The following is a 24,517-nucleotide window of genomic DNA, read 5'->3' on the forward strand; positions in this document are numbered from 1 at the left end:
GGGGCTGAGCAGATGCTTCTCATTGCTATAGAGAGAAGCTTCTCTGAATAGAGGTGAGAGCTGTACCTACCTGGACTGTAAGGACAGCCGATTACAATAGTCCTGACAGGAAAATCACAGCAGTAGCTTTTCTTGCAGGGTCCACAACTTCTCAAGCAGACTGGCTGGACCAAGCACAAATTCTGCCTAACCGAGCAGACCTTAAATCCAATTAGAGAGCTGTTGGTTAGCCCCAAGAGAAAAGTGCCACTTTTGAACCTCTGGAGAGGTCTTGCCAGGTTGGTCACGTTCTGAGGCTTAACAATCAGGCAGGGTTGTTAACTCCTTGCACAGCATCTCACAGTCCTATGAGTGCTGGTCCTCAGGTCTCCAGATCAGCACTAGCTTGATTCCTCCAAGCCATGTGGCAGAAGTGTGTAGTGTCTTCAAAATGGGCTCTTACCGTCTAAGTTCTGGGAGACACCAAAGGCCATTTCAATAGCCTATACTGTTTTCAGAGTCTGGATTTCCCACCCCTATGAGCAATATTCTTTTTTTTTTAAGATTTATTTATTTTATGTGAGTACACTGTAGCTGTCTTCAGACACATCAGAAGAGGGCATCGGATCTCTTTACAGATGGTTGTGAGCCACCAGGTGGTTGCTGGGAATTGAACTCAGGACCTCTGGAAGAACAGTCAGTGCTCTTAACCGCTGAGCCATCTCTCCAGCCCAAGCAATAGTCTTAAAATCATTCAGGACTAATATGTGACTTCCAGTCAGTCATCATCATCACTGTTAGTATTTTGTCTAAGTTTCACCCCACATTTACCTGGCAACAGTTAGGTGTGCCTGACTCACTATAAAAGGGGCTGCTTGGCCCCTCCTCTCTCTCATCTACTTGCTTTCCCTCTGTCCTCTCCGCCTCCCCCCTCTCTCATGGGTGGCCTCTACTCCTCTCTCTTTTTCTCTCTGTCTCTCTCTGTCTCTGCTGTGTCTCTATGTCTCTGTCTCTGGGCCTTTCTCTGTCTCTACTACCCTCTACCCTCTCAACTCCCCATCCCATGCCCAAATAAACTCTATTCTATACTATACTGCAGCGTGGCTGGTCCCTGGGGGTGGGCAGGGAGGGATGCCTCAGCATGGGCCGGAAGAGGCACCCCTTCCCCCCACACCTGACTGCATGTCCACCATATTCCTTCTTTCCTTACCTTTTTATAAGACATAACAATCACCACTACCATTATCCCCACCACCACCACCACCACCACCACCATCATCTGACACAGTCTTTTTTTTTTTTCTGGTTCTTTTTTTTTTCGGAGCTGGGGACCGAACCGAGGGCCTTGTGCTTCCTAGGCAAGCGCTCTACCACTGAGCTAAATCCCCAACCCCCATCTGACACAGTCTTGCTCTGTGCCTTCAGACCTGAAATTCTCTGTGTAGCCAGGGATGACCTTGAGACTCTTGGCTCTTCTGCATGAATGATGTTTGGAGTGCGGGGTGTCACCCATGCTGCTCAACTCAAGTTTTCTGTTTTTTGTTTGTTGGTTGGTTTTGTTTTTGAGACAAGTCTCACGATACAGACTTGGCTGGCCTCAAACTCAGAGAAATCTACCTGCTCTGCCTTTCCAGTGCTGGGTTTAAAGGTTTGCTCCACCATACCCAGATCAGTTCAAATTTGAATAGTCTCTGTCTTCATCCTACCACAAGGTACTTCGATGGCATAATCTGGGTCTCTTTATTGAGACGATAGTTGGTAGATTGTCATCAACATTGATTGAAAGTTTTCTTGAGAACAATTTCAGGTCTGTGCCAGACCCAGATCAAAGTATGCACTTCCATAGGCCTGCAGGGTGGTTCTTGTTTATGGTAAAATGTAAAGAGTTAATCCAGCTGGGCTGCAGCTTTCTCCCCTCTTCTTCCTCCCCCTAGTGGGCTGGAATAACTCCAAACATCCTGTATTTTAATCCCCTGCTGCTGTTAACATTTTGGGGGAGGCTGTGAGTTGCTGGGGAAAAGGCTGCCTCAGATGTGATGTTTGCAGTGTCCTTGGCCTCTATTAACAGATGTCGGTGGCATCTTCTTCTTGACCATCTGCAACCCTCAAAAATGGCGACACGTTCGTTATTGTATGGGAACGGCTTTCTGTATGCAGGGGAGGGCAGCACAAGCTAAGGTGAGGGCCATGATTGGGTAGTGGAAAAGGAAAGTGGGTTTTGTAGAGCTGAGTACAGAGAGACAGAGAGGGAGGTGGAAATGAGGAGACAGGCTGGAACCTATAGGGGAGGAAGAGGAACCAGAACCACGCAGTCCTGGGAGCCATACGTATTGGGGATTCTCAGATGATGAAATAAGTAGAGTGTGTGTGCCCCATCGAGGTGGCAGCTTGTGCTCTGTCAACTGAGTTTTCAGTGCTTTGCATGGGCATTTTGTGGGTTGAGAATTTACTGATATAAATCTGACGGAGAAATTATAAGCCTCTAGACTTTTGATTTTGCCAGGTTATGGGACAGCTAACCACAGGGTGCCGATGGCTAGGAATTCGAGCAGAATCCTCGGCAAGAGAACAGTTGGGCAGCTGCCCCAGGGACCAAGACCAGGCTGGCCTTGAATTCAGAGATCCTCCTGCCTCTGCCTCCCCAGTGCTAAGATTAAAGGCACGTGCCACCACTACTCGGTTTCTATAGTCTTTAGTTTAAATTTTTGATATTTATTCAATTGATTTTATGTGTGTTCTTTCAGTATGTATATCCATGGACCACATGTATGCTTGGTATCTGTGGAGGTCAGAAGAGGCATTGGATTCCCCTGGGACTGGATCTATTTATAGAAGATTGTGAACCATTCTATGGGCTCTGGAAACAAACCCAGGTCTTCTGCAAGAGGAACAAATGTTCCTAACCACTGAGCATCATCTCACCCTTACTATTGTGCTTCTTTCTTCCTTCCTTCCTTCCCTCTGTTTTTGAGATAGGGTCTCTCTATGCAGCACTGGCTGTCCTGGAACTATTACACTTTATTGCTATTTCCATTCTAACCTGTAATGTATTGATTCTGACATTGGTAGGCAATATTGTTTACTATTTTCTGTTTGGTGTTTGGTACTAAGGGATCGAGCATAGGGTGTCGTGCATGCTAGGCAGGTGCTCTCCTTGTCAGCACAGCCTCAGTCCTTTTTACAATTAATCAATAACTAATATATTTATTGATTTATTTGGATTTGAAATTCTGTTGGCCTTTTCTTTTTATCAGCTCAAAGACAATTTAATTAGAAGGAAACGCTCCTATGGCCGGGAACCTGTTATAGTGGCTGTTCCTGGTTATGAACTGGGCTATATCTGGAATGAGCTACAATCCAGAACTGGAAGGCTCACCTGTGATCCTGATCTTGAGGCTGGGAGACACAAGTTTCTAACCTGGATCTTGGCATGGAGATCTTGAGGCACAGTGACTATGAATCCCAGGAGAGTAAGGGAAGGAGGTCTCTGAGTTCAAGGTCATCTGGGACAAAGCAAGTCCCACATCCAGGCGTGGTGGTACACACCTTTAATCTGGGATACACCTTCTGCTGGAGACCTACATAAGGACACTGGAAGAAGGAGGACTCTTCGCCTGTCTGCCTGCCTGTGGGACTGAGCCACTGCTAGATCCTTGGACTTCCATTCACGGCTGCTGCTGACCATTGTTGGGGAGCTGGGCTACAGACTGACTTGTCAACAAATTCCCTGACTGTACAGAGACCACCCATGAGTTCTGTGACCCAGAGAGCCCTGACCAGGACACCTGTAGATCTCCCCAGCTGCCTCCTCCCATCTCAGGAGGAGAAGAAGAAGGTGAGAAGCCATGCTAATTAAGCTAGCATGGAGAGCAAACACTCAGAGGGCAAGCAACCAAGTACTGGGGAGGGGCTTTAGGAAAAAAAAAAAAGCAAAAAGTGCAGGGTAGCAGGAAAGGCCATCGTCTAAAGAGAGACAAAAGGGAAGGAAAAAGAGTTAAAACAGTTGTGCTTTGGCTCAGACCAAAAACCTGTCAGGCCCAGGCAAGCGTCATGGCAACTGGTGACTCGGAGGGACTGCCTCCTCTTCCTCTTCTCTTTCTCTTTCTCTAGACAGGCTCTTACTTTTTGCCTTGGCTGGTCTGAAACCCTTTTGTGTAGATTAGGCTAGCCTTGAACCCTTGAACTCATAGATGTCCACCTGCCTCTGACTCCCTATTTCAGAGTTTCACCACGGGGCCTGGCTGGCCTCAACAGCTGGTTTTGAACTCCTGACCTTTCTGCCTCAGTCTCCCAAGTGCTAGGATTACAGTGTGGACACCATACTGGCTTCTTTTTTAAATTAAAATTTTGTATTTTGCATTACCTCTAACGCCCATTCACCTTTCTGTCCATCTATTAGGGGAGGGGCCACGCCAGGCTAGAGTTGATCCTCTTCTTCATCATGTGGGTCCCGCGACTCGTCTCAGGTCATCAAGGGTTGTAACAAACACCTTTACCCACAGAGCCATGTGTGTGAAAGTCAGGACAACTTGTGGGACTGGGTTCCTTCCTTCTACCATTCGTTTCAGGGATCAAGCTCAGGCCCTCAGGCTTGGTGGAAGATTGCTTTACTGGTCAAGTCTCTTTGCCAGGCCTTAATCTTTCATTCTTGAAGCATGGTCTCCAAAGTTTTCCCAGTTGATCTTAAACCTGTGATAACTTTCACCTCCTGTATTACTGAGTTGTGTCAACGTAAAAACCTATAGGTTTCATCTTAAAGGAAACAAGAGATAGTTTATTCTGGAGCCATTTTGAAGGGCCATGCCCAGGATACAGATTTAGGTTACCCCAAACTTCATGTCGAACGTGGAAGCAGTTTCATGATGTTTTATTGTTGTTAAGAACAAAGAAAGTCATAAGTCAAGGCAAGATTGAAATATATCACTAAGCACATCAGGAGATAGTTACAGCAAGCTGGGGGGAGCTTTTCTAAAGCCCCAAGATGCTGCATGAGAACATTTCTAGCATTTTGATTGATCTAAACTAGTAGTCCACTACATTTAATAAATTCCAAAGAGTCTTTATCTGTTAGCTACAGGATGTTGGTTTCTGTGCAGAGGTAGACAAGGCATAGCTGTTCTGGAGGCTAAAGGTTGCCAAGACTAAGGTGATCACCCTCTGGAGCTGTAGCATTTCAAGTATTCCACAGTACTGAAGGTCTCATCAGTCTCTGCACATACGGCTTCTTTTCAGGAGCTTTCCTTCACAGTTGGGATCACAGATGTACGCCAATGCTGTCTGGCTGGAAATGTTCTTTTGATTTGTTTTGAGGCAGAGTCTCAGGGTTGTACAACTACTGATTGTGCACCATTGGGGTAAGCACCAATGGGGGCTGGAGAGATGGCTCAGTGGATAAGAGCACTGACTGCTCTTCCAGAGGACCTGACTTCAATTCCCAGCAACCACATGGCGGCTCACAACTATCTGTAATGGGATCTGATGTCCTCTTCTGGTGTGTCTGAAGATAGCTACAGTGTACTCACATACATAAAAATAAATAAATAATACTTAAAAAAAGAAGATGGTCTTGTATCTCGAAAGACTGAAGAAATGAAGAGTAGTTGCTTAAACCTGCAATCAGCACTCAAGGCAGAGGGAGGTAGTAGCCAGTGAGGTCTAGGCAGCCAGTTCTAGGCAGCAAGAGTTATGGTGGCATATGCCTTAAATCCCAGCATTCAGGAGGCAGAGGCAGGCACAGATCTGCAGGTACAGGTCACACAGCCAGTTCTATGACATCCAGATCTATGTAGAGAGACCTTGTCTCAACAACAACAACCACCACTGAAAGGTCTGGTGTCTTAGTTTGGATTTTATTGGTGTGAAGAGACACCGTGACCAAGGCATCTCTTATAAAGGCAAACACTGAATTGGGGCTGGCTTACAGTTTCAGAGGTTCAGTCCATTACTGTCATGGTAGGAAGCATGGCAGAGTGCAGGCAGACGGTGCTGGAGGAGGAGAGGTCTATATCTGGATCCCCAGGCAGCAGGAGGAGACTGGGAGCCACACTGGAGTTAGGAGACCTCAAAAGCTGCTTCTACAGTGTTGCAATTCCTCCATGGCCACACCTACTCCACAAGGCCGCACCTTTATCTGTTCCTGTGGGTCAGATGTCCAAACACATGATTATATAGGGGCCATACCTATTCAAAACACTGCAGCAAGCCAGGATCCCTTGTTCAAGCTCCTGACTTTTCATTCCCTGAGCGAAAAGCCTACTTGCCAATCATGGTGACACATATCTGGGATCTCAGTACTGGGGAGGCCGGGGAAGAGGCTTATAAATCTGAGGTCAGTTTAATCTATATAATGGGTTCTAGGCTAAGGTTTTATACAGCAAGACCTATTTCAAAGCAAGAACAGCAAAACCAAAGTGTGCAGTTTGAGACATAACTCGGTGGTGGGGCACTTACATAGCATGTTCCAGATCCTGGTTCAAAGTCTGGGGAGATGGCTCAGTGGTGGAGAGGGCATGTTACTTCTTTTTTTTTATTTTTGGTTCTTTTTTTCGGAGCTGGGGACTGAACCAGGGCCTTGCGCTTCCTAGGCAAGCGCTCTACCACTGAGCTAAATCCCCAACCCAGGCATGTTACTTCTTTAGAGGATGACAATTTGATTCCCAGCACACAAGTTAGGAGGCTCACAACTGCCTATAATTAGGATCTGAGGGTAGCTTCAGGAGACACCAGAGACACCTTTAGTGTTACACACATGTGGCATACACACCGAAACACACATACATAAACAATGGCGAAAATAAATATTAAGAAAGTTACTGGATGTGGTGGTGTGTGCCCGTAAGACCCACACCAGAGTAGTAGAGGCAGGTAGATCTCTGTGATTTTGAGACTAGCCTGGTCTACGTAGTTCTAGAGTCACATAGTGAAATTCTGTCTTGAAAAAGAAAAACGAGAAAACAACCCAAACCTTTTTCTTATCCAGTCTGCAGGTGATAAGCCAGTAGCAGGTTGGAGCCGTGTCTTAGTCAACAGAGTGCTTGCTTAGTCTACAGGAAGTCCCGAGTCCCTCCCCCAAGGACACACAGCCTTGGTAGGATAGCAGACACATATAACGCCCCGCACTTGGGAGGCAGAATCAGGAAGAGCGGAAGTTCAAGGTCATCCCTGGATACATATAGAATTGGAGGTCTATCTGGGATAGTGAGACTTTGTGTCAACAAACCAGAGCTAAATGAAATGGGAGCTGAAGAGGTGGCTCAGCAGTTAAGGCCTGTAGCTTGGCAGACAGACGACTCCCATTCCTTTACAACCACTGACACGGTACCTCAGAACCACCTAGGAAAATTCCAAATCCAGGGGATCCAATGTTCTCTTTTGACCTCTGTAGGTACTGAACATGAACAAAGCACACACATGTGTGCAAATACAGGAGCTGTATACTTAAAATAATATTTAAAAAAAAATCTAAAAATGAAACACAGATGCCCATGTTCCCAGTCCCACACATGCGCATGCCCACATGAACGCATCCAAGAAATGAGCGTACCAGGAACACCTCTGTAACATTAGCAGTCTGGAAGTTGAGATTAGAGAATTCAAGTCCATCCTGGTCTACACTAAGAATACATAGTGTATTCAAAACCAGCTTGGGCTATGGAGCTAGACTCTGTTTTCAAAAAGTGTGTGTGTGTGTGTGTGTGTGTGTGTGTGTGTGTGTGTGTGTGTACGTGAAAAGATTAATCCTTCAATTAAAATTGAAGCATACTGGGGTTGGGGATTTAGCTCAGCGGTAGAGTACTTGCCTAGCAAGCGCAAGGCCCTGGGTTCGGTCCCCAGCTCCGAAAAAAAGAAAAAAAAATTGAAGCATACTATAGCTCTAATCTTGTAAGTTGTGTATTCTTCAAACAGCTCAGAAGCTCAAGTTAGAATGCTTAGGTAGCAATAACGGTAGAATGCTTGCCCTTGGTCTGATTTCCAGTAACCACACACAGAGAGCTCTGAGTAGCTGGTGTGGTGGCTGCCTGTGATTCCAGCACTGGAGTGACAGAGTAGGAGGATCATGCATTTAAGGCCATTCAGGGCTATACAGAGCCATTGTCTCAAAAGAATTGACCAAACAAAAAATGCTCACTGTACCCCAGTGTGATGGCCGACAAATCCCAGCACTCCAGAGGCAGAGGCAGGAGGATCTCTGTGATTTCGAGGCCAACCTGGTCTACAGAGTGAGTTCCAGTATAGCCAGGGCTACACTGAGAGACCCTGTTTCCAAAAAAAAACAAAACAAAGAACAAGGTCGTTTCCAGGCAATGGGAGACTGTGTCAAATTGATATAATCTTTTAGGAGACACTTGGGCAGGACCTATCAAAACAAATATGCATGGCCTTTGACACCATAATCTCAAATGTAGGACTTTAACCTAGAAATATGTCCATGTTTGTACCAGAGGTTAAGTGTGTGAAATTACTAACTTCAGCCTTGTCGCAGGCAAAACAGGAAATAGCTTAATTATCTACTGGAAGGAAACTGTTCAATCTTTAAGGCACTGAAAAGGCGGGAGAGATCCGGCACACTGGTCCATACCCCAAATCCCAGCCTAGGAGGTAAAAAGAGGAAGATAAAAGATCAACACTAGCTTCAGTGCCTTAGTCTAAGACTATCTTAAAGATTACACACACACACACACACACACACACACACACACACACACACGAGCTCTATTGCCAAGGATGAAGTGGATTAGACATAATTGCTTCTGGGTAAGGAAAAGGGCAGAGGGAGGGAGCTTTACTTTGTTTCTTTTGTCACTGCTAGAACTGTTAACAAAGATAGAATATATGTTTATTTTTTTAAGATTTTACTTTTCATATATGTGAGTACACTGTCACTCTCTTCAGACACACCCGAAGAGGACATCGGATCCCATTACAGATGGTTGAGAGCCACCATGGGGTTGCTGGGAATTGAACTCAGGACCTGTGGAAGAGCAGTCAGTGCTCTTAACCACTGAGCCATCTCTTCTGCCCCTGAATGTAGTTTTATTTAATTTGGGGGTTTTGGTTTGTTCTTTTGTTTGTTTTTGAGCTATGGATTCACTATGCAGTCCAGGCTTCTTGCCTCAGCCTCCTGAGCCTTGGGGTTACAGGCATGTAACCACACTTGGAAAACACTGTTTGTTTGTTTGCTTGCTTTTAATACAGGGGGCTGGCCTGGAACTCTCTATGTAGACCATGCTGGCCTTCAACTCACAGAGCTCTGCCTGCCTCTGCCTCCCCAGGGTGTGTCCAGCAACAAAGACTATTTTTCAGAAGGGCATACATATACCTGTAATTCCAGCAAGCACTAGAGACAAACACAGGAAAATTTTGAGCTCAAGGTCAGCCTGTAATCTATGTAGTTACAGGGTACAGGGCCACTCGGGAGGTAAAGGCAGGATGATCACTGCCAGTTCTAGGCCAGTGAGGGCTATCCATCAAGTCCCTGTCTCAAAAGAGAAAAAGGAACTGACGAATTAACTCAATAAGGTGCTCTGATTTCCACACTTGAGCTGTGCCAAGCGGCCCCTGACCCAAACAAACGAAAACAATATAGGGTAGTATGAGGTTGTATGTGTATTCCGGGGCAGAAATGTTGTGTAAAAAATAACTTCCTCGTGGGGCTATATGTTGTATTCAATGGAGCATTGCACATAACGTCTCCCATACCTATTGAATTCAGGTATCAGACTCCGTTTTTTTACATCTCCATATCCCTATTCATGGGGGTAGAACAGATTTTAACGAGTCAGATTTGTGTTCCGAACATTTGTTTCTGTGTATAGGGATAGCATCTTCTGACTCCAGCTGACACTTAATTTATTCTGTAGCTGAGGATGGCTTTACATCCCTAATCTTCCTGTCACCTCCTCCCAAGTGCTGGGAGTACAGGCCTGTGCCATTATGCCAGGTCAACTGGTCTGTCCTGGAGCTCTCCCTATAGTCCAGGCTGTGTTTCAACTCAAGAGATGTGCCTGCCTCTGCCTCCCAGTGTGTGTCACCACCACCCAACTGCTGGTTGTCTTAAGCAAGCCTAATCAGTAAAACTGACCTGGCACTTGGGAGCCATTTGTTAACCTCTGGGCGACGGACATTAAGGGCACCAAGTTGAAATAAGTTGACACAAGGTCAGTCTATATGCACTGTTAAGTTGGTAAAAGGGCTTTCAGTGTTTTTAGGACTGAAATTAACTTCTTGTTGAAGCAAGTCTGGGGAGAGAGTTAAATTTCTAAGGAGGTTTGCCCAGTAACTAACCGTTTCTAGGACTCCGAGACCATGAGGCGCCAAAACTGCACTCCCCACAGTTTATGCCAGCCTCTGCCCGTGTTATTCCCGTCCCCAACTGCAGTGTCCAAACCCAGGTCTTTACAATGGATCCAAGGCCCAGGGCCTACCATCTGCCACCTATGTGTTCGTTGCGGTCCTTCGCCTCCGCCTATCTCGATGTAGAAACAGGGCGTGCCCTCCCTTTTGCGAGCACAGACCCCATCCGAGGGGCGGGTGCTGGGGCCCTAGGCCGAGGCCCCTGAGGTTGGCGGGAGCCCGAGGGGGCGGGCCGCCAGGGAACGGGGAAAAGCAGAGAGGAGAGCGGCGCGCGCGCGGCGCTCAAACTCGCGCCTCCTTCAGCTCACGGGCGAACCCCACCCTCTTCGTCACCAAAGGAGCCCAGCCAATGGGCGAGCCGAAAAGGCCGGGCTTACAAGCGAGGGACGGAGAGGGGGAGCCACGCGAGGGGGAAGGGATGTCGAAGGCGGGCTGCACTTGACTGACAGCTGACTCCAGCCAATCCCCCGTGAGGCTTCTCCGCTCTCCTCTTTGCTGGGTTCTGTTCTACGTCCCACCTTCTCTTCCTCCACCCCCCCTCACTCCTTTGCGTCCCGCCCCGCCTCCCCTCCCCCACTCTGCGGGCAAATCACTGCTGGAAAGAGGCGGGGGCCTAAGCGGCAGGCTCGTGTGGAGCCTTGAGGTAGAACTGACGGGCGCTCGGACCAATAGGAGGTAGGCTGATGACACGGCTGTGGCCGGGGCCGACCAATGGGCGCGCGGCCTGGGGGCGGAGGCCCAGGTTCCAAACGCTCCGCGGCGCCATGGGCTGAAAACTCAACCGAGATGGAATCTCCCAGTCTGAACCGGTTTCAACCGGTTCCGAGTTTGAGGCACTAGGAGGAGGGGGAGAAGCGGCTGCAGCGGCCGCGGCAGGAGCAGCGGGAGCTTCAGCATCAGCAAGAGCAACAGTAGCTACAGCCCCGGCAGCCGTACCTGTTCCAGCCTTTGCTGCAGCAGTCGTGCAACCATCCCGAGGGGGAGGGGGGAGCCACCAGTCGCTGAGGAGCACGCGAAGGGGGGAAAGTTTAGGCTAGCCCGGGTTGGGGGGGCCGGCGCCGGAGCGGCGTGAGCGAGGGAACCCTGTGTGGTCGGGGGAGCCGGACTGCAACTGGCGGCAGAGCGGCCCTGGCCGTACGGACTCGCGCTGCTGCTCCCGCCGCCGCCTGTGGCTGGAGGGTCCTGAGCTCCGTCTCACGGACCGGCCCGCTCCCCTCCCCCGTTCTTCCCTCTCCCCAGCCGGGCGGGAGCATTTATTCCTCGGATTAATTCCCCTTTTTGGTGGGGCGCGTGTGTGTGCGTGCGCGCGTGTGTGTGTGCGTGTGTGTTGGGTGGAGTTGTCCCTGGAATAGTAAATATTGAGCTTTTTTTTTTTTTTGCCCTTCTCTGCTTTTTAATTTCTTTTTTTTTTTAAGGTGGGAAAACTGTGAAACCCACCTTGATTTCCTCCCCTCTCCCTCCTCCCCACCTTCCCTCGCCCCAAGCCCGGACAAGGAAGGAAGAAGCAGTTGGTTGAATTTCTGGGTAAGTCGGTCGTGTGCTCGGGGCCGAGGGTCGGGCGGCGGCGCGGCGGGCATGAGGCGCGGCGGGCGCGGGGCCCTCGGCAGAGCCTGCGATTGAATGGAAGCGCTTCTGTCGCTCGGTGATGGAGGCGGGGAGGCGGCCGCGGGAGGGGAGTGCTTGCTGGGTCATCGGCGTGTGCGGGTGGCGGTGGAGGAAGGCGAGGAGCGTGGTAGTGAGTCTGAGCCCCTGCGCGTGGGTGGAAGGGCTTCCCCAGTCCAAAGGGCTGGGGAGAGTTGGGGTGATTTCAGGAACGTCTCTGTAAATTATTAGGAGTGGAAGTTTCCAGAAATATTTAGTGCAGCAGCATTGAAACGTCCGCCTGCATCACGTGGCCCCCTCGGTGGAGAGCTTGGGATGGGGGAGGGAGGGGCTACCGAGTCCCTTCTTCTGTGAAGAAACTCGAAAGCCTTGTGGGTGAATTTTTGTTGTTGTTGTTGGTTTTGTGAGTGTGTCTGTGTGTGTGTAACAAGAAGTAGAAAAAAACCGAGTTAATTTCTCTTTTCGGGGATCTGCAAGTGAGGTTCCGTGTTATAGGATTTTTTTTCGCCCGGGGCTTACATGTCTTGTTGGTGGAACCGCGAACATAGTGAATGATGCCCTCCCTGATTCTCCTTCTGGTTTCTTGAGTTTGGGGTGGAGGAGAGGAAGTGGTGGTTGTAGAGGATGCACTGAATACTCGCCGAGGCGGGACCTCGGATCACTCAGAGGACATGCTGCAGAGAGAATAGGGCGGTGAACTTAAGGCGCCGGGTCTAAATGCCTCCTCCGAGTATGGGCGGGGTGAATGCGTGCTCCTGTGAGCTATAGTTAGAAGTGCTGAGAGTCGTTCGGGTGGGAAGCCAGGGGAGGGCGGGCCCTTCCTAGTGAGGCGTGTGTTTCTTACTGAATGAAGCAGGCGATTGCCCACACACCGAGTAACAGTCTTTTGTAGCGTCTTGTTTTTTGACTTCATGTGAACTTACCTTTTAGATGGCAACTGGTAGTTAGTGTGTTGCTGCTTGCTGTGCCATTGAAGGTATATGGATACTCACTTGTAGAGTCTCAGTGGTTCCCTACTGTGAGTGCATTTTTGGGAGTGGAGGACACCAATGAGAAAGGTGAACCATTGAGAAAGTGAACACTCCCTCCATAGCTGCATTATTACTTAGTGCATGATTATGTATATTAAGCGGGGCGGAGGGGGGGTCATTGCTGATAAAGGAAAGAATATTTGGAAGCTCTTTGATTGGGGCTGCTAAATGTGCTCGGCATTGACCAGAGCCGCCATTTCTGGATTACCTATAGTTGAAGAATAGGTAGGTCATTTTGGAAGATAACCAGTAGTTCTGAGAAAGGCCAGCAACTGTATTTAGATTGCACCCCTTCCCCCACATGAGTCTAGTATCTGAATTCTTAGAGAAGGCCAACCTGAAAAATGAAACTTAGGTGTAGGGGCACTTGACTAAACATTTAATCATTTATTACTTTTAAAAATCCCTATAAATTGTGATAGTGTCTGAGACAAGCTGGGTGCAGTTTCTAACTGTAAAGTGGAAATTTCTGTTTTAATCTGTAGAAGTTCTGACACTTGAAGGCATTGGAAAGTATAGCCATGTGTCTGTGGGGTTTACTTTGTCCTGTACATTAGTGTTTGATCGTTTCCCCTTTCTAAGACAGGGTCTCACTGTCCCAGTCTGTGATTCCTTCTCTTCTGGGGTTGCAGATGTCTTAGACCATTCATCTCTTAAGGAGAGTTATGCTTGTTGGGGTTTTGAACTTTATATAAATGAGGCTGCTGGCCTTGGAGTTAATCGTCCCCCAAGTGCTTTCTTTAATTTTTAATGTATAATTTATTTTTACTTTATGTTCGCTGCTGTTTAGCCTATGTGTATGTCTGGAGGTGTCAGAAAACCTGGAACCCGAGTTACAGATTAGTGTGAGTTGCAATGTGGGTGCTGAGAATTGAACCCAGGGTTCTCTGGAAGCACAGTCTACTAACCACTGTGCCATCTCTCCAGCCCAGTTCATCTTTACATGAATGTAAGCACATCTCTACCCGTGACAGAACGGACTCTTGAGAAGGGGTGGGGGTTGAGTAGAGAGCACAGGTGGGTCTTGTTGCCTTTGTCTACTAACAGTAGTGTGCTGGGTTCATGTTCTGGGCTTTGGTTTAGCCTTGGCCTGATTATTACTTGAGATAGGGCTTCATAGCTCAGGCTAGCCCTAGCTCTGTGTGTAGATGAGGCTTGATCTGGCTTGGTCTTCTTATTTGAATGTCAAGTGCTGGGATTCCAGATGCACATAACCTCCTCCAGTTTGTAACCCAGGGTTTCATGCATAGTAGAAGACTTTACTGGCTGAGACAAACCTAATCTTTGATTTATTGTAGCTAAGTTATATCTTAGACATGATTAATAAAATCTTGGTGTTGAACTTGTATCAGCAGCACCACAAAAGTACCATGGAGAAACTGCTGGCCTTCAACTGGGTTTGAACAGGTTTCATTCACTATGCAGCCTTGGCTGGGGTGAAGGGTTAGGTGACCTCTGCAGTCCAAGATGTGCTGGAATTCACACTTCTGCCTTCACCGCCTTGGTGGTGGAATATAGGACTAAACCACCAAGCCCTTTTTGTACAGGTTTCAAAAAGGATGGGATTGAGTATCTCAGCAGTTAAGAGTTCTTTCTGCCTGCTCTTGGTGAGGACCTAGCACCCATTCTGGGTGGCTTATAATCACTAACTTTGGCTCAGGTGGGATCCCATCTTCCTGCTTTTGGCCTGTACAGGCACCTGCACTCAGCCACACAGACCCACACACAAACACAGAGTAAAAAATAACTCTTAAAAACAACTTTTCTTACCAACCTAATTATTCAGAAACTGCAATCACTCATGCTATTCATTTTCCGCATCCTTACAAGCTGTAAAAGGTATCATGGATATGTGGAACGCATCCTCTTTAAATGGTGTGCAAAGTTGTTTGATTGAGCTGCAAGCCAGATGTAGTGGTTCACACTACACCTGTAGTCCCTGTGCCCGGATGGTTGAAGCAGAATATTCATATGCAGCTCTGTAGTCAGGAAAGGATTCTATTGTTAGAACAAGCCCAGCCTGTAAACTCCAAGCTGTATTGAGTCTGAGACAGAAGGATGGCAAGTTCAAGGGTTGCCTGGCTAGAGTGACTTCATTGCCAGCTAGCAACTCCGACCTATCTGAACATAAATCCGAGGGGTGGAGAAATAGTCCAGTGATAGTGTGCTGTAGTTAGCACCTCAGTACTACAGGAGTAAGGGAAGTTGGCAGAATATTTATTTTTGTGTGCACTTTGGACGTAAGGGGTCAACTTGTAAGGGCCAGGTCACTCCATTGTGTGCGCACGTGAATGCCTGTAGGTCCTTGGATTAAACTGGCTATTTAACTGCAGTAACCATTGAGCCATTTTGCCAGCCTCTGTTGCCCAGAATATAATAGACACTTTCTCCTTTTGCCTTACTTACTGACTTAGTTTTGGGTGCAGTAGCTTTATTATGTAGCCCTAGCTGTCCTAGAGTTGCAGTGTAGCTCAGGCTGGTCTCTCTCAGAGCTTCACCTGCCTTTGACCCCACCCCTAGTGTCGCCAAGCCCAGCCTCATGTTTTGGAGTTTGTTTGTTTGTTTGTTTGTTTGTTTGATTGATTCAGACAAGTTCTTACTGCGACTCAGGCTGGTCTCCAATGCAGGAAGTGTGATCCTCTTACCTCCACAGTGCTGGGATTGGAGGCATGCGCCCCACATGTTCTTCTGTTTGGTTTCTCAAAGCTAGTGCTCAGGATTGACGGTTGAGTCAATAGGGCTACACATTCTGTGGGTGGGGTGAGACTGCCTTAGGATCAGGATAGTTCAGGGTAGCCTTATAGTCCTCCCTCCTCCAGTCTTTTTAGACAGGGTCTTAACCGTTCAGTCCAGGCAAACTTTGGATTCATGACTTGGTTCTTTCCTTTGATTCAGGAAGTGTATGCTTGCAGATTCTGGTGTCTCTGGAATAAGAGCTGTGCGTCTCAGTCTGGCATGGCACTTGTCAGTACTTAGAGCCCAGGGTGACTTCAGATTAGACTCCTTGCCTCAACTTTTCAAGTTCTGGGTTACATGCATGTAATATGTCCTTGGTATGGATGGTATTTTAATGTTTAAACACAGTTAAGAATGGAAAGTAATGTAGCTGAGCAGCTTGGATATACAAAAAAAAAATTCTGTTCTTACAACTACTGTGTATGATGCAAAAATTAGTGTTTTAAGATTGTCTGGTCTGGGGGCTGGGGATTTAGCTCAGTGGTAGAGCGCTTACCTAGGAAGCGCAAGGCCCTGGGTTCGGTCCCCAGCTCCGAAAAAAAAAAAAAAAAAGATTGTCTGGTCTGAAACGTTTAGACTAAGCTATTCAAAAGATTCACTTAGGAATATTTTAGAAAACAAATCTTTGAGATCACATTTAAAGTTTTAAAACAAGAACTTACAAAGGGCTGGGCATGCAAGTGGTAGAGCTTGCCTAGCGCCATCCCTAACACCTCATAAACAAGGTGTGGAACAAGAGAACTGGAGAAGTAAAGACAAGAGGGAGGGCCAGAAGTTCAGGGTCACTCTTGACTACACAGAGATTCAGGGAAGCCAGGGCTGAAGACAGTGACAAGCTGAGAGGGGGAAAATCACTCCAGCAATAGTCTGTAGGTAGCCTTGTCATGGTCACACACTTGTGTGGTCCCTACATTTGGAAACTGGTGGCTTATATAGTGAAACCTGTCTTTCTGCCTCCACCATCACACCCTTACCCCCAAAATAAAACAACTTTGAGGGCTATGGAATCATAATTGACCCAACTTGATTGATAGATTGGTGTAGTAAGTGGAGCAGTAGATCACTGGTAAAGTTGAATGAACCTAATAAGTAAGTTACTGAACAGTTTGGTAATGCAATTTTGCTACTCGTTTCATAATAATTAGGTAAAATTTCTGTAATCCAAGTATTTGTGTGAATAATTAAATTACCTCTAGAGAGTTTGAGTGTTAACTGCTGTCCAAACTTGTTAAGTGATTCTGCCTTTTTCCCTTTCAGTAATCTATGCCAGCAATTATGACAATGTTAGCAGACCATGCAGCCCGTCAGCTGCTTGACTTCAGCCAGAAGCTGGATATCAACCTTTTAGACAATGTGGTGAACTGCTTGTACCACGGGGAAGGAGCCCAGGTAAAGGAGAGGACCGAACACTTACCAATCATTAAAGTGTGACACAGTAGAATATATTTTATAATTCATATAAATTTGGAATTATTTGCTAATGAGAATTAGTCTGGGTAAAGTATTAATACTGGATGTGGTTAAGAGGGAAAATTAGGATTATGCTTGTCTGGCTTTTCTATTTTTTATTTTTCCTTTTGAGACAGTCAACTATTGACCAGGCTGATGGCATGCATCACCAATTCTGGCTCCTTTTTTTTTGGTACCTTAGAGGCCAGGTATCCTAGAGTTGTAAGTTGCTGATTGTGGATGCTGGGAACTGAACACAGACTGCAGAGACAGTCTCTCCAGCCTTCATGTGTCCATTCTTTGCAGCTTACTAAAGTGTACTTGTTCCCCTTTATAGTGATGGATACGTGTAACTCCAGTACAAAAGAGGTCATTTGTTCTTTTATATATATTTGGAGTGAATAGTCTTTTGTTCCATTTATTTTAATTTTTAATGAATATGGGTGTTTGCCTGTATGTCTGTATCATTTTGTGCCCAGCTCATAGAGGCCAGTGTCAGATCCCATAGACTAGTGTTGCAGGCAGGGATCTAGCATGGGGATCAAACCCAGAACCTCTGGAAGAGTAGCCAATACTCTTTAACAGCTGAGTTATCTCTCCTGTCCTTCTGGTTATGTTTTCTGAGATGGATTTCTCTGCGTAACAGCCCTGGCTGTCCTAGAACTCACTCTGTAGACCAGGCTGGCCTTGAACTCAGATCCTCCTGCCTCTGCATCCTGGATGCTGGGACTAAAGGTGTGCCACCACCATTTATAAACCATTGTCTGACTTACAAAATATTATTACATTCATTATTTTTATTTTATATACATTTGTGTGTTTCCTGCACGTATGCTTGTGTGAGATGGATGGTATCGCCTGGAAATGCAGTTATAGACAGTTGTGAGGGACCATGTGGTTGCTGAAAATTGAACCTGGGTTCTCTGAAAAGAGCAGCCAATGTTTATAACCACTGAGCCATCTTTTCAGCCCCCACTGCCTGGATTTTAATATCCTTTTTTTTTTTTTAAGATTTACTTAACTACATATAAGTACACTGTAGCTGTCTTCAGATGCACACCAGAAGAGGGCATCAGATCCCATTAAAGATGGTCGTGAGCCACCATGTGGTTGCTGGGATTTGAACTCAGGACCTCTGGGAGAGCAGTCAGTTCTTGACCACTGAGCCGTCTCTCCAGCCTTATGTCCTATTTTTAATGTAGGATATCATTGTGCCACCTGGTTGCTTATGTGGCAGTCAGAGGATTACTTGGTTGTCTGTGAATTCTAGTGATGAGACTCAAATTGGATAGTTATGGCTACTAAGCCATCTTACTGACCTGTACCCAAATTTTTAAATATTGAAGTTGCAGAAGTCTTTTGGGTGTTTATCTAAACTCAGTATGAGCCAGGTGTGGCTCCTTTATTTTTGGCGCTCTAAGAGGCGGAGGCAGGGAGAAGACATGAGCTCCGTCTACACAGTGAGCTCCAGGCTAGGTAAGAACTTTAAAAAAAAATGAGTTTTTGTTATTTGGATTTTGTGTTATTGAAAAGATCTTAATGTAGATAATTACCTTAAAAATAAGCTATATTTTGATTTGACACTTACTAAAATAGGCTGTTTGCCTATGGTTCTAGCTAACACTTGTGACACAGGCAAGTTTCATGTCAGCCTTAGCTCTCAAAGGAAACTGGAAAGGAAAGGTTATGAGACAGGAGTATATGTAGATTGTTAAAGCCATGTAATAAATGCAAAATTCTGAAACTTTGTAGTGGCTTTGAGTAAAATTGTGTGCAGTTGTCCTGGTGATATGTAAACAACCTGGATTTAGTGGACCCACCAGGTGGGAGGAGAGCCCACTACAGAAAGTTAGTTGTCTTCTGACTAAAATGTACACATTCTCATACTCAAATTACGTATGGAGAAGGAAGAGTGCAGTGTTCTGAACAAAGCTGGCCGTGGTGAAGCGTGCTTTTCATTATCCCAGCACTAGGGACACTAAGGATTAACTTCTACAGGCCAGGTTCAAAGCCAGTCTCAAGTACTCTCTCTTTGACCCTAAAGTCTTATACCATGACAGCATCTAACAGTGCAACAACTATTGTTGCCAGAAGCTTAGATTCCTTGAACAGTTGTCTGCTGGAACTTAATTTTGCTTTTTGTGGGATTTTGAGGAGGAGGGTGAGGTGGGGATATGTTAAGGCGGAGTTTCTCTGTGTAACCTGTCTGTCCAGGAACTCACTATGTAGACCCAGGGTGGCCTTGAACTCAGATCTGTGCACCCTGCCTCCCAAGGCATTCAGCATTCTTGTTTGACCTTGTGTTATGCATTTTAGAAACCAGAAAGGTGGGTATTGTTTATAAAGTGTTAAAAAATGAACGGGAGATAAACTATGCACAGGTACTCTCATTCACGTGGAGAATCGTGTCGTGCTGGTTTGACTGTAAAGAAAGCGGGGAGGCTGGAGAGATGGCCTCAGTTAAGAGCACTTGTTGGTTTGTGGAGGACCTAGAGTTGGTGCCTGGTCCCCACATGAAGGCTCCTAGCAACCCTTGAACTCTAGTTTCAGGGGATCTGAAGCCTCCTACCCACTGAGTTTGGCGCCTGTATATGTGCAGGCAAAACACTAACATGTAAAACTCGCAACTTAAAAACCTTCAAGGATTAAATAAAAACAAGTGAGCAGAGAAGGGCTTTTTTCCCCCTTAACTATTTATTTTACGTTATGTAAAGCTTTTGCCTGTAAGCATATATGTGCACCATATTCGTGCCTGTTGGATCCCCTAAAACTGAGGTTCTAAATGGTAGTTAGCCACCACATGGGTGCCAGGAATGGTGAGCGGGTTTTCTACAGTAGCAACTGATACTTTTAACTGCTGAGCTAAGGAACAGAAATGCTTTTATATTTATTAAATAGCATGGGTGATGTTAGACTTTTTTTCTCCTTTACTCTTTGTTCCTATTTTGTGTTTAAGCCCCCTTTGAGGTTATAAGGTGAGGAGAGTGGGAAATAGACCAGAGCAAGGAAGGCGCTAGGGTGCAATGCTAGACCAGCAGCAAAGGACACCATGTAGAGGTTGAGATAAAGGCTGCGGTGTGGAAAGTGTTTGCACATATGATGCTTAGCACATCAAATGCTCAGACCTGTGTGAGCGGTGTGACTCAGGCCCGCAGGCGAGTTAGTCCTGGTTCAGAACAGTCGTGACACACGAAAGAATGAATGAGAGTAGCAGTTGGGCCAAGTAAGATTGACTGGGTGAAGAGACATGATTTCTACTGTGTATTACAAGTTCATACTGTAGGTATTCTCAGGGAGAACATTAAGATAAGACACAACTTTGGATGTGGTGGTGGTCATCTGTAATTTTAAAGTGTAGAAGCCAGAGGCTTGTAGTTCTTTCAAATTCCACAGTAGCTTTTACAACCATAATATATGTTGAGTGTATTTCTAATAGGGTGGTGCGTTTGTAGGTGCTCTTAGGCCAGAAGAGGATGTTAATTGATCCCCTGGAGCTGCAGGTACAGGCAGGTGTGAGCTACCTAATGTGAATGCTGGTAACTGAACCTGGGTCCTGGAAGAGTTCATTTCTGTGTTCCCAGAAAGTGGAGTTCTCACAGTGCTGCTCTCTGTATGTACTTTACATCTTAATGATTTCTAAGGAACACTAACTTAAACTCCTTTGGTATAACATTACAGCAGAGAATGGCTCAAGAAGTACTGACACATCTAAAGGAGCATCCTGATGCCTGGACGCGCGTCGACACCATTTTGGAGTTTTCGCAGAACATGAACACAAAAGTAAGCAATGGTGGTTTTAGAAGTCCATTGTTCTTTCCTTCCAGTTGTAAACTTTGAGGAAGGTATCTCATTTTTAGTATTAGCAATTATTATCAAATCATTTTATATTGCTAAGTTATTTCAAATTACTCTAAAGTTTAGAATTCTTGCAAATAGTCCTAAGAATTATGAAGCTTTTATAATTGGGACTAGTGTGCAAGGTGTTCTTTTTGGGGGTGGCTGGGTGTTTTTTCCTTTTAGAACATGTGTATAGTAGGTCTTAGCATAAGTTGTAAACATTATTCAGAGATGAGACATAACATTATTTCGGACAATTAATACAATACAGGTTAGGCACCACCAACATCCAGTAGTATGGACAGCTTAAAACCCTATTCCACAGTATCAGTGTTTTCAATGAGACAGCAGTTCTTATTTGCAATTGAAAATGTTATAACTCAGGGCTTTTTTCCCTTAAGTTTGAACAGAAGGGTTGATCAAATGTGTTTTGACTGTTTTAATGTTTGGTGATTCACGCTTCTCTTTAAACGCCTTAAAGTAATAAGATGCCATGGCGCTCTGTTTAATGCACAAAGGGTTTCTACTTGATACACATTGTGTTAAAACAGAAAAATTGCCATGTGCACGTTTATGAAATCAGAGTGTGTTAGTTAACAGTTTTAAAATATTAATTAGTTTTGACATCTTGTAAATTTTAAGGCAAAAATGCAGCCCAGAACTTCCTCAAAGTGCTGACCTTAAGTAGCATAGCAGTGTTTGCCTGTTTGCTTGCCTGGTAAATTTTGCTTTTTATACTGACAGACATTACTAATGTTTAAGTTGATTTATCAACAGTATTTTTAAAAACTCAAATTTGTCTTGTGAAAAATGAGATGATTAGAGGAACAGAAAGAAAGCAACAGGTAAAGAATTCTTCAATTTACATAAATTACAAATGATTTGGTGCTAAATTTATGCACTATGACATTTGGCTTTTATGCAATCATTTTTTTTTCTTTAAAGATGTTAACACTACCTGATATTAATCACAATGTTCCGTTATGTTGATTGCTTGTAATAGGAAGAAAAGGGTGTCTTCCTGTGCAACTGACACAGCTAGGCTTTGCCGGCAGGCCTCCACAAGGTCTACCCTTTTCATTCCCTTTAACTGGATTCTGTTCATCGATTGTTTTTGTTTCATGGGTGGTGGGTGGGGAAGGGAAACTCAATGCATAAATAAGTGTTTCCGAGGGCTCAGGTTTCTGCCATAGGGATCATTTCATGCGTTTGTTTTTTTCATGTAGTCTTTGCTGTTATCTGTCCCTCATCTTCATAGCTCAGCAGTGGCTTACTCAAGTTTTGAGATTTAAAGGGAGAAGTAGGGTTGGTTTTTGTCTTTTGTTTTTTTGGTGATTTGGTTATGTCCTATCATTTATGAAGAAAATTATTTTCCCATAGGCACAAGAGTTCTCTTCCCAAGTTTCGTATCCAGAGTCCTTTTTGCCGAGGCGTTAGTTAGGCCTTAGACTGTGCTGATAGCTGCACCTATCCTGACCGCGTGTATAGATTCCTTTTACTGGGCTCCAGTCCTCCAGTTAGAAACCCTGTGTTCAATAAGCTGTTCTATGTTTGTAATTGTTAGAAGGGTTGTAGGTAATAAACTAATATTACATAACAGGTACCAATCATTACTAATAAGTAAATGAACAAATATGACAGTAATGGAAGTGGGTGTTTCAGTGAGAAACAATAATTAGGTCAAGTAAAATAATTTCCTTAAGAGTTTTTTTTTTTTTTTTTTTGGTTTTGTTTTTTAGTCTGTTGTATTTATGGTGTTGTTTTGGTGCTTCATGGGTCTTTATAGTTGGTTATTATTGCAAGTGGACATAATCTAATATAGTTGGCTCTGCTTTATTTATTTTTTTCTTTTGAATCTTTAGATAGTGTGATTTGTGCTTGAAAAAATGTATAGAGTAGTGAGTTTTATGCTTAGAGGAACGTCTGTCTTGATGTGCTTCTGAGCACCAGATCTGCAGAGCGCCTGACCAGGATAGTAAGCTTCATTCACTACTGCTGATTATGAAATAGTGCAGTGACATTTATTTCCTAATTTCAGAATTTGTTTTGGCCTCATTCTTATTTTAGATGACTTTAAGGAATGTTCTGCAAATGTAGAGTTTGAGTAGAGATTGCAAAAAAAATATTTTTGTAAAGTATGGAATATTAAAATGAGAGAAAACAGCAAAAACATTTAAGCACAATGTAGTTTGGGACAGTCTATATTGTGCTGTGGCTAAAATGAGCATTTATATGATCCCTTTGGTTGAAATACTAATGCTCCTATTTTATTGTGTAAATGACTAACAACTTTAAAGATGAACTCTTATTCTCAGCCAACACTTGCAATCTGAGGCTGTGTCTGTGTGAATGAGTTTACCTTTCAGGTATTACAGCTGGTGGTTAGAGTCCCCAAACTACATTCTGGTTCCTTTTCTTTCTCCTGCCTATCCACACTAATTGGTCATAGTGATGATTTTAGGTAGTGAACCCTGGAGCATTACAAATTCTTAAATGCTGCTGACGGTTAGAGTGCATAAGCAGTGGGAGGGATAGAATGGATTGAAAGTGCTGTCTGTTATTGAACTTTCTCGCAAATGTAATTACAGCTTCCATGCTAATAAGGAATACCTGAAAGGTAGATACAGATTGCAACATGCATTTGTATTTTGACTGTGCACAAAAGTTTATCTTTAAATTAGTAGAAATAGAAACTGCATAAGGGCGGGGTTAAAATCAAATAAACCCATGGGTTTGTCTTGCTGCTCCTTTAAGTAACACACCAGTGATCTTAAACACTATACAGAAAGTGTCTGTGACCATACTTGCTGTTTGGCTAAAGCTTGTAACTCCTAGAGGGTGGTAGGAAGCTTGATAGCATCCAAGCTACTAAATTTTAGGAGCCTGGTTGTGTTAACATGAGAGCCCATGAGCAGTCACTTTCACTGTGAATCCCTGTTTGGCTGTTATCTTTCCTTCTACAGATAAGCCCATTTGGCTGCTAAAGGGCTTTTTATTTGGTTCTTCCTCCTGGTGTGAGCATGTATAAACAGCAGGACGATTCGTAAAGTAGTAAACAGTAAATGAGGAAAATGCATGAAATCTCAGCTTATGGGTGAATAGATTCTTGTTTAATATATGTAATTAAATTTGATAGCATAATGTTTTTGAAATGTTAGCTATAATTGTGTGAGTGTCTGTCCATTTGTGAATCCTGAAAGGTCCTAGTCCTGTGCCAAGAAATTCACATAGTTCTATTCTCCAATTTTCAGTACTATGGACTACAGATTTTGGAAAATGTGATCAAAACAAGGTGGAAGATCCTTCCAAGGAACCAGTGTGAAGGTAGGAAACACCTTAAGGGCAAATGATGTAGACTTTGGCTCCCGACACTTTTATTACAGTTGAGTTGATTAATGTTATATGGCAGGATCTATTTGTATTGGGAAGGAGTAGGCTATCTTTTCGAGGAAAGGGATGGCTGTCACTTTAAACTCTGTAAAAAAGAAAATAGTACCTGGTTGAGTATGATGGAGACAGGATGATTGGGA

At 44.9% G+C, this 24,517-nt stretch overlaps 1 protein-coding gene and 1 long non-coding RNA gene across 3 annotated transcripts in view; one reads left to right on the forward strand and one right to left on the reverse strand.

The window, feature by feature from the left end:
• The window catches only part of LOC134481879 (uncharacterized), a 37,716-nt gene extending 26,840 nt beyond the window's left edge, over window positions 1-10,876 (reverse strand). The window contains exons 1-2 of one of the 2 annotated variants that reach the window (XR_010057759.1): window positions 10,404-10,876; window positions 5,808-6,115 (exon numbers count right to left, since the gene is read on the reverse strand). This is a non-coding gene — a long non-coding RNA (uncharacterized LOC134481879). Of the gene's footprint in view, window positions 1-5,807; window positions 6,116-10,403 lie in introns of those variants that run through there. The other variant, XR_010057760.1, reaches the window with a different exon arrangement.
• A 203-nt stretch (window positions 10,877-11,079) lies between these two features.
• The window catches only part of Xpo1 (exportin 1), a 42,256-nt gene continuing 28,818 nt past the window's right edge, over window positions 11,080-24,517 (forward strand). The window contains exons 1-4 of the mRNA NM_053490.2: window positions 11,080-11,856; window positions 16,959-17,090; window positions 20,829-20,930; window positions 24,239-24,311. Of these exons, the coding sequence (NP_445942.1) occupies window positions 16,965-17,090; window positions 20,829-20,930; window positions 24,239-24,311 (301 nt within the window). The 5' untranslated portion in view covers window positions 11,080-11,856; window positions 16,959-16,964. The remainder of the gene's footprint in view (window positions 11,857-16,958; window positions 17,091-20,828; window positions 20,931-24,238; window positions 24,312-24,517) is intronic.

The sequence above is a fragment of the Rattus norvegicus genome, chromosome 14 (genome assembly GCF_036323735.1).
Source record: "Rattus norvegicus strain BN/NHsdMcwi chromosome 14, GRCr8, whole genome shotgun sequence".
Classification (NCBI taxonomy): Eukaryota; Metazoa; Chordata; class Mammalia; order Rodentia; family Muridae; genus Rattus; species Rattus norvegicus.